The sequence below is a fragment of the Ziziphus jujuba genome, chromosome 9, assembly GCF_031755915.1.
Source record: "Ziziphus jujuba cultivar Dongzao chromosome 9, ASM3175591v1".
Lineage (NCBI taxonomy): Eukaryota > Viridiplantae > Streptophyta > Magnoliopsida > Rosales > Rhamnaceae > Ziziphus > Ziziphus jujuba.
In genome coordinates, this window is record NC_083387.1 from 19,850,630 (window position 1) to 19,865,098 (window position 14,469).

A 14,469-nucleotide genomic window follows, 5' to 3' on the forward strand; every position below is an offset into this window, starting at 1 on the left:
GATTTCAAAGGAGATTTCCTCCAAAGCCACATTCGAAGGCCGTTCTTTGAGGATTAGGTCAGCCCCATCGATGGACCAAGGCCATACTTTGAAAATACTTTCTTTTTCTCCCTTTGATCCAAAGAGGAACGTGAAGGTGTTTTCCTCAATCTTTTCCATCTTAACTGTAGTGTTCACCCAACAAATCTTTGGGATGATTTCAGCGAGTTTGTATCTTCTGAAGCTTCTCATAGTTAAAAGTTTTCCCACTAGAGTCCACTCCAAAAAATTGCTTTCATTTCTCGTTTTGGGTTTTAATATGAGTACCCTTAATGATTTTTGCATGGTGTTCAGATTCCTTCTTTAGTTCTCTATGCGTTCGCTTAAGAAGATTGGCAAGCTGGACTAGATAGAAAACTTCAGAGTTTCCATATTAATAATTTGCAATAGTATGAACGCAATAACTAAGCAACAGAAGGTTCAAGAGCGCAAATCATCAAGCAATGGTGAACTTGAAACAGAGCCGATTGTCCATAGCCACATTCCCTGACTCCACTTCTGTGGAAGTAGTATTTGTTTTCACCAGCCTCCATCTAAAGCATTTTGTATGTATCAGGAAAATTTTCTGTGAATTAATGATAAATCTGAGAAAAGGATTGATGAACGCAGGTGTTCCAAAGCGCCTACGACTTCTCCCAAAAAAAAAAAAAAAAAGAAAGAAAGAAATTGTTATGTTTCTTCACCATTTTAAACGAAAACAACATAATTTAAATAGATTAAGGTCATTTTTGGTTATCTTACCAAGTTAAGAGCGTAGCCAATCGAATGAGTCCCATATGGAAAGAAGATAAAATAGAGAGGGGATGAATATGGTCACAAATAGAGAGGAATATGGAAAGGGCAATATGGTCATAAACAGAAGGGATAGGTGGGCTATCATAAACAGTTTTTTCTTTTTTTCTTTTTTCCTTTTTTTTTTTTTTTTTTTGGGTATATAAACTCATAAAAGTTAAAATGATGGCTAATGTTGCATTTGTTGTAGGTCTTTGATTAGTGAGAAGTGTGAAAAATTTTGATTTTGAATTTCGTATGGAAGTTTATACTTGATTTAACAGCCGAGACATTAGGCTAAGGGTGCACTTTGAGATCGATTTTGTCGGTTCAAATTTACCAAATAGAAATAGCTGATTTTCTATAAGCAAAAAGTAATAAATGTTATTATTTTGTTAAAAGCCATTTTGCATCATTTAAGAATAACTTCGATAACATCATTTCAAGTACGAATGGCCAAAACTTTTAAGCTTTGGAAAGATCATCCAAAGTAGTTTTCATCGTCCAGACATCAAAATAAAGCACAAGAACTTAGCAGAGAACAGCAATCCTCAGGGCAAAGTACAAAATCCAAGCCTAGTTTATCTTGTAAACTGATGATAGAAATGCCAACAAAATATATCAACAAAATAAAAAATTTTAAAAATAAATAAATAAATAAAAGGAAGTAGCGGCCATAATGAATCAGAAACCATGGTTCAGATTCCTTAATTTATCAGTCCCAAAACAAGAGTCCCAACATTAGTGCATAAAGAATTAAGAACCTAACTCAGCTTAACAGCTTTATTTGAGAAAATTTGCATAAGCAAAACATTCAATCGATAATATATTTCATCAAATGTGAAACAAAAAATTTAAAAGAAAAAAAATCTGGGCTCTGTGTCAATAGAACAAGGAAAATCCCAAACGAAATTCCCGTCACAGCAAGCTGGAAAACCAAAAGGAATAGGAAGAAGAGAAGCATACACAAGGCTAAATACAAAAATACATCACAAACATCCAGTGGTGGTAATGCAATACTACAGCACACAAGGAAGAAGAAACCAGCCCCATGATCGTATCATCATCGATGAATCGCACTAACAGCTGCTGCTCTTGAATAAGAAATTGCAAATACGAAGAGAGAAACTACTCAACTAGAACGCACTCCAATTATCAGAACCTCTTTTTGGAGTTTCACCCCAATTATCAGAACTTCTTTTCGGAGTTTCACTCCATAAATCAGAACCACCTTTCGGAGTCTCACCCCAAATATCTGAACCTCCTCTCGGAGTTTCACTCCAAATATCAGAACTTCTTGGGGTTTCACCCCAGTTATAAAAACCACTTCTTGGAGTTTGACTCTCCAGTGTCGACTTAAATGGCCCTGATGATCCAAAAGGATCCGAGTCATCAAATGATGGGAAACCATGACCTTGATCAAAGTCTCTACTGCTGCGCATTGAATCAAATCGCGAGATCGTCTCCTTTTGATTGAATAATCCTCCACCATCATGTGTGCTGAAAGAATCAAACCTAGAGAAACTGTCAAAAGAGGGTTCTGAACCATCCTTGTATCTCGGTGGAGAATTGCTAAAATTGTATTGCGGTGTGCTAGGAACTGAATCGTCAAAACTGAAGGGGCGGCTGTTCTGGGAATAGCCACTTGCCTGTGATGACCCAGTTTTTATAGGGTTCAAGCCAAACTCACCAGTACCAAAGTAGTCATTATTTCCCTCGTGATCCATATCCTATAAAATAAATTATTAGGAGCAATTAATAAATATATAAACAAGCATAACTAGGTTTAACTGCCAATCACCAATCAAACAATTCATAATGCAAAGCAGGGCATGAATCAACAAAGTACATATCAATTGGCCTAACCCGGCATATCAAACAAAGATACAGAAACTAAAACCTAAAAAGTGCCCCATATACGTGCAGTAGAATATATTGTACCAGGAATAGGAAAAAGATAGTGTGAAACTACTGTCAGCCACAAATTGTTCAAATTAACATCAGCTCCAAATTGTTCAAAGATATTTTAATAGCATGCAAACATATTGCTAAACCACAATTATATGCAAGGATATAAGTTTATACTTTAAAGCATTCCCTTGAACAATTTATGCATTTTCTTTTTCTTTCTCAACAATCCCAATATCTTCTACAAAGGACATTTGCAACCAAAAAGTTATGCATCTACTTTAATATTGAAAATTAAAAAATCTTTACAAGCTGATAATTCCTAAACGAACAAAACTTGCCACTTCTAGATTTACAGGTGAGTTCAATTAAGCTCCTTGTTATAACAGGCCCAAAACAGTTCGATCAATCCCTTTATATAGATAGCTATAGATAGCTAACAATGAGTTTGGTTGCAAAAGAAAAGTTTGGACGTTGTTTGCTTGGAGTAACCATCACCACTTACATCAGTAATTGAACCCATCAAAACTAAAAAAGTGTATCCAAGTAAATTTTAATTAAAAGTTAGCCAAGGAAGAACCATTTTACAAAAAATAAGTTCAATATTGTCAAAGTCACTAGAAAGTATTTAACCACAGATGAATAAGGCAATCTTAGTTTAACCAGGTGAAATCTAACAAGTCCAACTAGTTGGCCCTTTTTCTCTGGTTTAATTTGAAAAATGACACGTCTCACACAACCAATTGCCAAATGGTCACAACCATATACAACTAGGTGTAATAAGCATGGGCCATACTTGATATGCATGACAAATGCATAATTACTAAGGCAATCATACAGCAAGATCTATCTAAATTATGCCACTGTTCAATACCCAAAAAAAAGATAAAATAAAATGCTCCCATACCTTCATGTGACCAACTGAGTTAAAACCCCAGACAGAATCAATGTCATCATTAGCATCAAATGTTCCCTCCCATGCTGGTTCATCAAAACCCTTGTCACCAGCAAACAAAGAACCAGTATCCCCACGTTCACTGAAACAATAATAGTAACTCATCAACAACAATAAATATCAAAAGTCTTAAGGATTTTCTAATTTCTCTACTTTCTTGATTTAGAAGGATCTGATCTAAATAAAAAAGATCATCCTCTTTAACTATTATCCAAACTATTAATGTAGATGAATAACAAAGACATTTACCAGTTAAGATACTAGCAAATGACTTAAAAATACCTGTTTGTCTCCTTGTTACGAGGAGAGGCATCTGTACCAACACTCTTTTCAAAGTTTGAATCCACAAATTCTTTAGATGGACTTGCAATAGCACTTCTAGCAAATGGACTGTTAGGAGCACTTTTTACATTGTCCTCCTCATTTTTATTATACGCAGATCCATTTTCAACCACCCGTTCATCTGCTTTATGCACATCATCAGATTTAACATCTGCATTAGGTGAAGAAGAATCCACTTTATGCGGATCATCTGATTTAACATCTGCATTAGGCAAAGCAGCAGTTGTTGGACTCCCAACCGGGGGAGCTTCTTCATTCTGAGGCAGCATGGATTTCTGTTTTGGAGGTGCTATGACATTTTGAACATCAAGAGTGAGCTCCTTGACAAAAGTGAATCCTGAAAAGTAAAATTAAAATAATTGATAACTTCACTCATGATGAAATGATATACCCCTGCTCTACGTATAAATGCAAGCAGTAAACAAGGAACAGAAGAGGAAAGTAGCAGTGTACAGCAATCATGAAGAAAAATATGCAAAAAGAAGAAAATAAAATTAAAAAAGGATCAATTCCAAAACAAACATTAATGAACTTACAAAGGACAAATAAAAACAGGCAAACCAGTATGAGCTCTTAATTACAGGCACTAAATGCCAAGTTGCCAACCACAACCAAATGCTTGATGAGTTAAACAATAAAAGGGCAGCAGCAAAATATGCATGATATTGTCACTCTACTTGAACTGAGATGACAGGATGAACTGAAATAACAGGATGTTCTGTATCATGGTGTAGCAGTATAATACTGGTAGTATTCTTACAATGCAGATAAATTTGTTCCAATGTAAAAGTCATTTTGGCATACCTTCATCTTCAAACTTGTCCCAATCTTCATCCCAGTCAGCAGCTCCTACTTGGATACCAGGTTGCCATCCTTATTTTGTGAGAGAAGATAGAACACAAACAAAATATTCAGGTACCCATGATCAATAGAATGTTCAGCAGTAAAATATAACCAGAAACAGAAATTGCACATCCAACAAAACCCAAGTAGGCTGAACGCTGTGAACCACTGAAACCAAGAAAAGAATAAAGAACCCAAAAACTTGGAAAGCACACGTAGATGACCATCCAAACATCAGCATACACATAACAATGTTAATTTGAACACTGTTACATGCTTAGTATTTCAAAAAACAATCAGATCTTTCAACAAGAGTTAAACCAGTAAACTTAAGTCACTAAATCTTTTAATGGGAAGAATGACTTTGAATCAAGTCATAATTGCTCAGACATGCATATTAAATATATACATACACATAAAATTTTCAGCTTTTACTACCTATCAATTAAGGTCACAGTCATTATTGCTCAAACACCTGATTCTATGCCAAACAAATTCTGTATGTAACTCCTCAGAAAATGTAATAAATGAATTTTCCAAAATGTGGCTTATATGGTACAAAAACTTATGAAAATCACGGTAAAACCATCAAAATATAAGTAATTTACTACAACTATAGGAAATTCAAGAAAAAAAATAAGACTATAAATCATACTAAGTTTTATCTAATCCTTCCCCATTTCCATTTAATATCTAGATACTTAAATTACATTGCGCATAATATTTGTTCACAGTCCAATAGTTATATGTGAATACTCAAACCCCAATTCCTTCCCCACTTTTGCATTACATTCCCAACGAGTAAATCTTATGGTAGTCATCCAAGCCATCACCATTATACCCCAACAAGTAAAAAAAAAAAAAAAAAAACCTTTGATTCATGAACTCACAACCAAAATGTTTTAGGGGCTTTGTAAAATAAAGCAGCACACCTCAAGTTTTATTTTTCTTCAAAGAAGGGCATACAAAGTTTAGAGATATTGATGGATCAATTAAATTTTCATTGAATTTGTCAAGCGAACTACAAGGGAGAAATCTAAAACCAAATCTCTTTGTTAAATTAATAAGAAATATGTTTTTCTTTTGGAAAAAAAAAAGGGTATTTGATCAAAAATACCAAAGAATTGCCACACACCCTATTCATTCATCCAAATTTTATTATAGCATAAACAAGAGTTGTAAGAAGTAAGAACATGGTTGCAAGAAGATATAGTCTCTTCAGCTTGGCAGTCAACCACTTTTTGAATAAATTTACTATTCTAAACCAGTATAAAGCTAATTTTACTTATTTAGTAAGAAACTACAGATTTAATAGTTGGCCAAGTTTTCAGGCAATGACCCTATCATCACAGTCAGGTGACCTTGTCTGGGATGCTCTTGCTTAATAAGATACTTAGGCGGCACAGAAATCAGGTTATGGAACATGGACATAAAAAAGGCCTTTTTTCCATGGAAAGGTTATCTTTTAATACCACTTGCTTACATAGAATATCTTGGTGGTAAAAATCGGTAAAGAAACTAATAAAATCCCCACTAAACTCCCAGGATATGAAATAAACTTACCAAAGGGAAGCTCAGTCAATGTCACAGGTTTTCCACGTAATCCATACTTCTTGCAACGCTCATTGAGAGATTTCACAAGCTCATCTAGCTCTGATTGGATACGATCAACACTAACCTGAAAATTTTAGCTCACAACTTAGACAAGTTTTCAAAAGAATTGTTCATTGCCCAGACAACTTTGATTTTACCTGAAGAGCACCATCAGCACCGCCATTCTGTTCCATCTTGACAATTGCCTGATATAACTCCATTTTTTTCTCCTATATATATATATCAAATATAATAGTCCGACTTAAACCAAACTAATTTGAATTGGGGAAAAAAAATAATGAAAAACTAAAAAAATACATGAAAAAGAAAAAAAAAAATGCACATACATATGCACAAACAAAAATAACAACTTAAAAAAAAATTGAATAATGACATGAGGAAGTGGTCAGGGTTGGTAGGAATTAAAAGGAGGAAAAATAAATAAACTAGTAGATGATAACTGGAAAGTAAAGGAACCGGTATTTACTAATTCATCGCTTAAAATTTATGTATGATAAATATATTAGTTGAAAATTTATAAGAAAACAAAGTCTGAAAGATATTTTAAAAATGGAGTCAGCAGTCACACAAAGAGAGGATATTAGCTAAGGTAGAAGATCATTATATACCTCTAAATATTATAAAAGAGAAAAGAGGATACGACTTTGGTCATGAATTCAAACAGAACAGTGATGGATACCTGTATGTCACGAAATGTAGCTTCTTCAATAGTCAATTTGGAAGCCACATCTCCACCTTGTTTGTATTTCTCTTCGTATTTCCTCGAAAGGGACTCAACCTGAAATATGTATACTGTTGCTAAGCAAATTGTAATAATCAAAATAAAGGCGACACATGCAGACCAAAGCAAAGAAAGAGATACCTCGCGTTTATCTGCAGATATCCTTTCCATTATCTCATTAACGCGATTGTCGCATCTACTCTTGTATAGAACCTTGAACCAGAGAAAAAAAAACAAAATCAGTGAGAAAAGTAATTTCATATCACTGCATCCATCGCCATTTAGGAAACATGTGAAACTGCTAACAAATTACTCAATAACACTTATTCACAAAACCCAAAATGTGAAACTAAAAACCACCATGTCTACACAATAGTGACCTACAATTAATAACATAATTATTTCATATGCTGATATGAGTTGAACATCATTCAAAAACTTTTTAAGCCCTTACATAATGAATTCAACTTGGAATAAATTGCAATCTGGCCACTCCTCTTAGATACAGATTTAAACGATGTAGATAGCACAAAAGGTCCTTTTTCTTCTCCCTGAAGCATGCCCATCAACACTAGGATCTATATTTTGTAAGCATTGCAGTGCATGAACCATCACAATGTATAGGAAAATTTATTTTCCCACTCAACAAAACTCCTCAGTTGTTAAAGGTTATAGTCATTCAATGGCATAATGTTCTTCACAACACATCCAACCTTATTTTAAATACTTTTATCATACACCTCTGCCAAAGGTAAATAAATGCAAAGAAAGACTCATTCCTAAATTGTTTGAAAATGTCTTAACTTTTGAAAGCTAAAAGGTCTACAATCCATCAACATGTAACAACATAATTCATAAGCAAGTATAGAGACTCTCAAAGATTCGGAATAAAATACAACCAATCTATACAAGCATAAATACAAAAGGATGAGCACCAAAAATCAGGCTACTTACAAGTTCCTGCATTTTTGTGCGGTAAAACTCGATTTTCTGTTGTGAATCCAAAATCTCTTTCTCCAGTTCTTCTACCTTCAGGAAACAAATGGAGTCAGTTAAATGGATATTCGCATGCTAAATCAAAATCAAACTCATAAAAAATGAAAATAAGAATAATATATATATATACATATCTTGACAATAAAGAGATACAAATCAATCTAAAAATGGAAGAAAATTTATCCAAGAGCACACCATTTTCAAAAGATATATAGAATCCTCCTCTACTTAAGAAGGCAATAACTGAGAAGAAATAATAATGGACTTTAATGCCACAACTAAACTTATTATCTTAGCTTTGTTCTAACACCCCTAAGTGAAAGGAAGAATAGAAGCGAGCCACAGGGAAACCAGCGTTGTGACCATGTTGTTCCATGATCTATATATCTTATCAATAATAAAAACAAGGTTTTTGACAAATAAGCTAATTACCAATGAGGTGAAGCCTGCAAAAGATTTCAACTCAGAGCAAGTGCAAAGGCACAAGAAAAAAGTGCAAAATGCAACAAAACAACTAATTTTTGCAGATATTGCAAAATTTTTAGATGCATAATCTATTAAAGAAACCAAAACTCTTAAGCCATCAGGAACATGGCTCAAAAAGCAAATTTAGACAGGAACATAGTAAATGCCTTCTTATCAGCTTCCGTAGCTTCTTTGAACTTTGCATTAAGCAAATCCTGCTCCTCTGTACTCAATTGATCTATGAGGTGTTTCTCCAACACTGGCACTTTGGACTTCGGTTTATCAGTCTGGGGCCCTTCATCAGCATGAGGAGCAGGAACTGGCAACGGGGGTCTCGGTCCACCTGGAGGCACCATGTGACGAGCACCAGGACCAGGGATCCCTTGCTGTTGTTGATAACCTTTTTAGAAGACAAACAAAATGTTAATAAGAAGATACAAATTTTCCATAGAAACAGGATGACATTGGAAAAAAAAAAATTTTAAAAAATAAAAAATAAAAAAAACAACAACAAAACAAAAAGAAGCTGATTAATTTCATGATAGGATACCAGATGGAGGTCTCCATGCTGCAGTGCCAGTGCTGCCATAATTAGTTGTAGATTGTAAAATACTAGACAACTCAAATATGATGTTGCTTGGAAGTGCTGCAGGAAGAGGACGTCTTTCCCTATATCGCTCCATTAAATATAAAGCAATACAAAACTCCTTGAGAGATAGCATACTATCGTTATCCTGATCAGATAAGTCCCACACCTGCTTTAAAACCTCTGACAGATGTAAACAATGTGTAATGGTGAGATAAAAAGATGTGTGCTCATTAAAACTTTCCCAAAAGAAACAAACTGCACAAACATATTTATACATGCAAATAACCACTTAGATCAAAAGACAGGATCTAACCATAACCAGCACTGTGCCTACAAAGATTCACCACTCAGAGGATAGGAAGAATAAGAATAATATAAGTATTTAAATCTTGAGATTCTCCAACACTGCTTTCTAAGTTGGAAACCTAATTAAAATACATGCTAGTAAGTATGCTAAGCTTTGAAACTAGCTGAATGCCAAATAAGAACCTAAATTCATAGCAATCCACTACATAAAAAGTAGACCTGTGTTGTGTAGCTTATGCACACTCATGAAGGTATTAAAATATATAACCACTACAAACCACATATTAGGTACAACACATATAATACATGAAAATAATCCAGCAAAACTTCTCAAAAAGAAATTCACATATACATAACACCTGGCATATTTTATGTTTATATATAGCATGAGCTTGAATGCCACCAATACTAATGGTATAATTGGGACTCGTACGTGAAAAGCTAAGCATAGAACTGCAACATCGATTCAAAAATTAAGGTAACAAGAACTTTGAAATTATGGTATCTATTTTACTACCCAAAGGAGTGGCAATATTGATTCACCAAACAGAAAAATGCAAAATAATACCCCTAATAACAATATTGTCTTCTGGGACAAATTTCACAATAAAATGGAGTTCTACCTCTAGGTAATCTCCAACTAAGAAATAGGTTGCGTGCTTGTTCACCAGTTATTTTCCCATCTCTGTCTGTGTCTACTTCCACGAATACTTTGGTGTACTTCTGAACATCAGTCTGTGAAATCTTAGGCCATGGCACCTGGGACTGACCGGAAGCAGAGTTATCAGCTCTGACTGAAGCTCCAGTTGCAGCAGATGTAGAAGTAGTTTGAGATGAAACATGTTGGTTTTGTTTCACAAGTGGTGGGCCTTGATGCAAATTACCACCAGAAATTTGTGTCATCAATGAACTCTGCAGAGAATCAACAGAAGTTGGTCTTACAGACGGGGTCCCAGCAGATTGTGGAATAGCTGATGAGACTGGCATGCTGCTTGCAGAAAATGCATGAGAAGAGACATCTTGCTTTGGTTGAGAAGGGGTTGCAGAAAACACATCACCTCCAAAAAATGAGTTAGAAGCAAACCCATTACCAGAAACATCCAGCGCTTTAGCATCCTTAGCTGGTGGTCCTGATGGTTTCAATCCAGAAGCTGTCTGTGGTCTAGGTGGTAATGAAGCTGTTGGACCCGATGATACCAGCCCAAACCCATCTATACCCGTGGAGGGACTAATACCTTTGTTTGGAACTTGTGAAGAAGTTGCTGTTGGAGCTCCACCAGTTCTTCCACCCACCCAATCATTTGACATATTCGAGTTTGGAGGCCGAGGCCCTCCCATGGTACCTCCCCTGGGAACTCCTTGACTAGCAAGACCATGTGTCAAGTGAGAAGCTGAAGTAGATGTGGGTAGTGGAGGCTTCATGACATGTTGCTGGTTCATATTCACATTTGGCTGTAGTCCTCTGTTCCCAAGATTTTGGGACATTGGAGCAACAGCAGTACCCTGAGCAGCAGTTGGTGCTGCTGGAGTCGAATTGGGTTGAGGTGCAGGCGTGGCTGTAAGATTTATTTGTGGAGGAGGTATTTTAGCTGCAGCCGGGCCATATAATGCCGCTTTAACCATTTCAGGTGTGAGTTGCCGCTTACTTTGAGCCACAGTAACAAGTCTAAGGGCATTGTAAAACTCTGCCCGACCAAGGAAACCGGTCTGTCTCTGATCAGCATATGCCCATATCTGCCAAAACCCAAGAACCAATATAAACTATAACAAACCTTAAAAGACCTAAAGAATGGCTTGATGTTCTCCATCTTATGATTTACAGTAACGTATGTAAAAGCTGGAAAATATATATTAACCCTCATTTATTATGCAATGATATTGCAACCTGCACATTTAGAACATTTAAGAAAATATATTCTGGAGCCAAAAGCTTAGTACTCCTACCTGTGAAATCTACAATTTCCAATCAAGATGACTAGAGAACCATCTCTCACTTAATACACAACAATTCAAATTGTTTGAGTGTAGTATTATTTAGATATTGAACAGAATAAACATCAGATATAGGTTTGCACAACTACAGGTCTACCACAACACTAACATAACTACAGGTCTACCACAATACTAACATATTGCTGCAGAAATCTATCCAAGTAAAACAGCATATCTAGGATGACAAGTAAAAAACAATCTACCAATGACCCAAGTTTAAAAGAGAAGCCAATGAAGCACATAGATAGAAAAACCATAAAATTGAAATAAGAAAATTCTACATAGAGGATCTTACATGAAACCTATCTTATAAGTGACAATCTCACTAATATTACTCCCTAAAGCCTCTAACCTATTCCATTTGTTTCAATCAATCCAATCAAAAACAACTCGAATTAATCAAATCATATACGACACTGATAACCAGAGCAATTTAAAGATTCAAATCCGACCACACAATTAGGTTACACAAAGCTAAGATTTATCACTTGAAAACACAAGTAAAACTAACAATTGCAATCAAATTCAACACAAAGCGCATCCCCATCAACATCAATCACAAGGAGCCACTACAGACACACTCATACGCACAGATACATACACATATACATATACAAACAAAGATACATAGATATAGAAAGAGAGCGAGAGAGAGTACCTGCGCAAGAACCTGCTTAGACAAACCAGAGCCTTGGAAGAAAGCGACAGCTTCATTTCCACTTATCCGTCCATCGTGGTCCAAATCGGCTCGCTGGAAATACACATCGAAGGGATCGGCATTCGCCACCGGGTTCTGCCCCGAAGCCATGGATGGATTGCGATTCCGCAGATCAGAGCATGAAAATCAGCCACACAATCTGAAGCGCGGGTGCACGTGAAATCATGGACAGTAAGAAGCACAGGAACAATCAGAGAAAAACAAAAACACCAGAAGAGAATGGAGCAGAGAATCAAAGCCCTATTAGAAAATCTATAATTTCTAGGGAATTCAATACCCTTTTTCTCTTCCTTCGATTTAGAGCGAACAGAAAGAAACAAGAGACGGACACACGGAAAATTTTGTCGACGATTTTTGATTTTCTGTTTTGTAGGACGAAATTGCTACGTGTTTCTTTGCGGTATTTCAAAACTACCACTGGCCCGGTAACCCGGCCCATTAGGTACAACAAACATTTATTATAAATATTAAAAAAATCATTTTTTAGAATATATCATTGAAAAAAAATTTTGAGTTTTGGGGTGAGAATAAAGAGAATAGAAAATTTCATAATTTAAATGCTTTTTATTTAATTTGTTAATTCAATATTACACATCCATATCAATACCAATAAGTTTTTTAATATAAAAGATTAATGACTATTTGGCTCCGAGCAATAAAGAAAGACCATGTTAAGAATTTATTTTTACTGGTTGAAACATAATTTACCATTTTCATTTTACAAAATGGGTTCATAAAAAATTAGTTTTAAAAATAATTGTTTTTCACTTGGGATGTGGATTTATTTGTTTTAAAAACAAAACAGTATATATTTATATGAACAAAAGAAATTCTCATATAACGAGTAGACTAGATTAAACAAGCTTCAATGTAATCATTCACCTAAGATACAGTTTCCTCTAGCATAGTGCATAATCTTGAAATTTTTTTTATTTTCCTCTGTCACTTTCTTCTTCTTAACCTATAGTTGCTCTATAGTCTATACTCAATCACCTTAACTACTTGCATAATCAGGCAACATTCGTTGAAACAGACCAAGTATAAAACCTAGTGAATTCCAAACCATTCATAATTATAAATTGCAAACATGGAAATATGCAATATGAGCCAATCCTTTTGCCTGGTTTCCATGATTCAATCTTTGTCCAATATATATATATAAAAATATGTTTTCTTACATAGCATCCTTGTTGGATTTTTCACATACAAGGCACAAAAACAACTATGTCTTTAGCAAATAGTTGAAATTTAAAAAGTATTTAAACTGTCAAGGAGTCAATATTATTTCTTTAGACTCTCAAATAGTCACAATATGTGTTCTAACTCATTCACATATGTGAGGGCACTTTTGAAAATTCATACATATTGAATGTACCCACTTGACTGATAATTTTCCCCATGTTTTCAACCTTAATTTTCGGACATTCAACTCCATTTACAATAGCTGAACTCAATTCAATTCGAGCATTGAAAAGGCCCTTATGTGGACACTACTCTTCCCCCAATGTTATGGCTTATGCACCTTCACTCCCTAGTATTTAGGCAATCATGGGTCACAGCTCGGCCCACATTTACCTTGTGTCCCTTAAGATGTAGACCCATGTCCCAGAGTCTTTACACTTATTTTCACTTTCCGTCAATGCTGATCATCAAGCACTAAGCACTTGGATAAGCAAATGCTTTTCTGTTGGCACTGAGCACTGAGCAATGAGCACTTGGGTAAGCTCTGGTGCAGAGTCACGATTTTCAATGAATGGAGGCAATTTTTTATTTGTCTTTTTTTGGGCTTTTATCAATAAATACGAGTAATTAATAAAGCAATAAAAATTATAAAACATCGTAAAATCATGGATTCCACACAAGCCTTCCTTCCCTTGAAGTAGAAAATATTTGTCACCCAATTAAAATAATTAGTCTGCATTTCATATACAAAATAAGTATTCTTTTAAAAATAACAATAATTATTAATAAGAATAGAAAATAAAAAAATAAATGACAATTTCTATTTATATATTTTGTAAAAATATTAACTTCAAATCAACGTTTAGCTTTTATAAATATTTTTTTCAAAAATATTTAAATTTGATAAAAATTAATTAAAAGTTAAATTTTATATTTATTTATATATTTTTAGTATGTGATAATTAATGTAAATTTAAATATGTAAAGAATAATTCAATATTTATCCAAATTAAAACATAGTAATAGCA

At 34.7% G+C, this 14,469-nt stretch overlaps 1 protein-coding gene across 1 annotated transcript; it reads right to left on the reverse strand.

The window, feature by feature from the left end:
- Window positions 1–1,612: 1,612 nt before the first annotated feature.
- On the reverse strand, window positions 1,613–12,604 carry LOC107427178 (actin cytoskeleton-regulatory complex protein PAN1). The gene is made up of 13 exons (XM_016037528.4): window positions 12,200–12,604; window positions 10,173–11,283; window positions 9,205–9,423; window positions 8,822–9,054; window positions 8,148–8,222; window positions 7,335–7,406; window positions 7,152–7,250; window positions 6,610–6,681; window positions 6,422–6,536; window positions 4,820–4,888; window positions 3,956–4,352; window positions 3,626–3,755; window positions 1,613–2,540 (listed from the first exon to the last, which is right to left on the reverse strand). The coding sequence occupies exons 1-13, from the start codon at window positions 12,347–12,349 to the stop codon at window positions 1,947–1,949; spliced, it is 3,336 nt and encodes a 1,111-aa protein (XP_015893014.2). The 5' UTR covers window positions 12,350–12,604; the 3' UTR covers window positions 1,613–1,946.
- Between the last annotated feature and the right edge of the window lie 1,865 nt (window positions 12,605–14,469).

Excerpts from the sequence above, each read along its gene's own strand:
- LOC107427178 (XM_016037528.4), bottom strand. The coding sequence starts at position 12,349 with ATGGCTTCGGGGCAGAACCCGGTGGCGAATGCCGATCCCTTCGATGTG. Across the intron at positions 6,682-7,151 it reads CTACATTTCGTGACATACAG|GAGAAAAAAATGGAGTTATA; the intron begins GTATCCATCACT and ends ATATATATATAG. Across the intron at positions 4,353-4,819 it reads GGACAAGTTTGAAGATGAAG|GATTCACTTTTGTCAAGGAG; the intron begins GTATGCCAAAAT and ends TTTACTTTTCAG.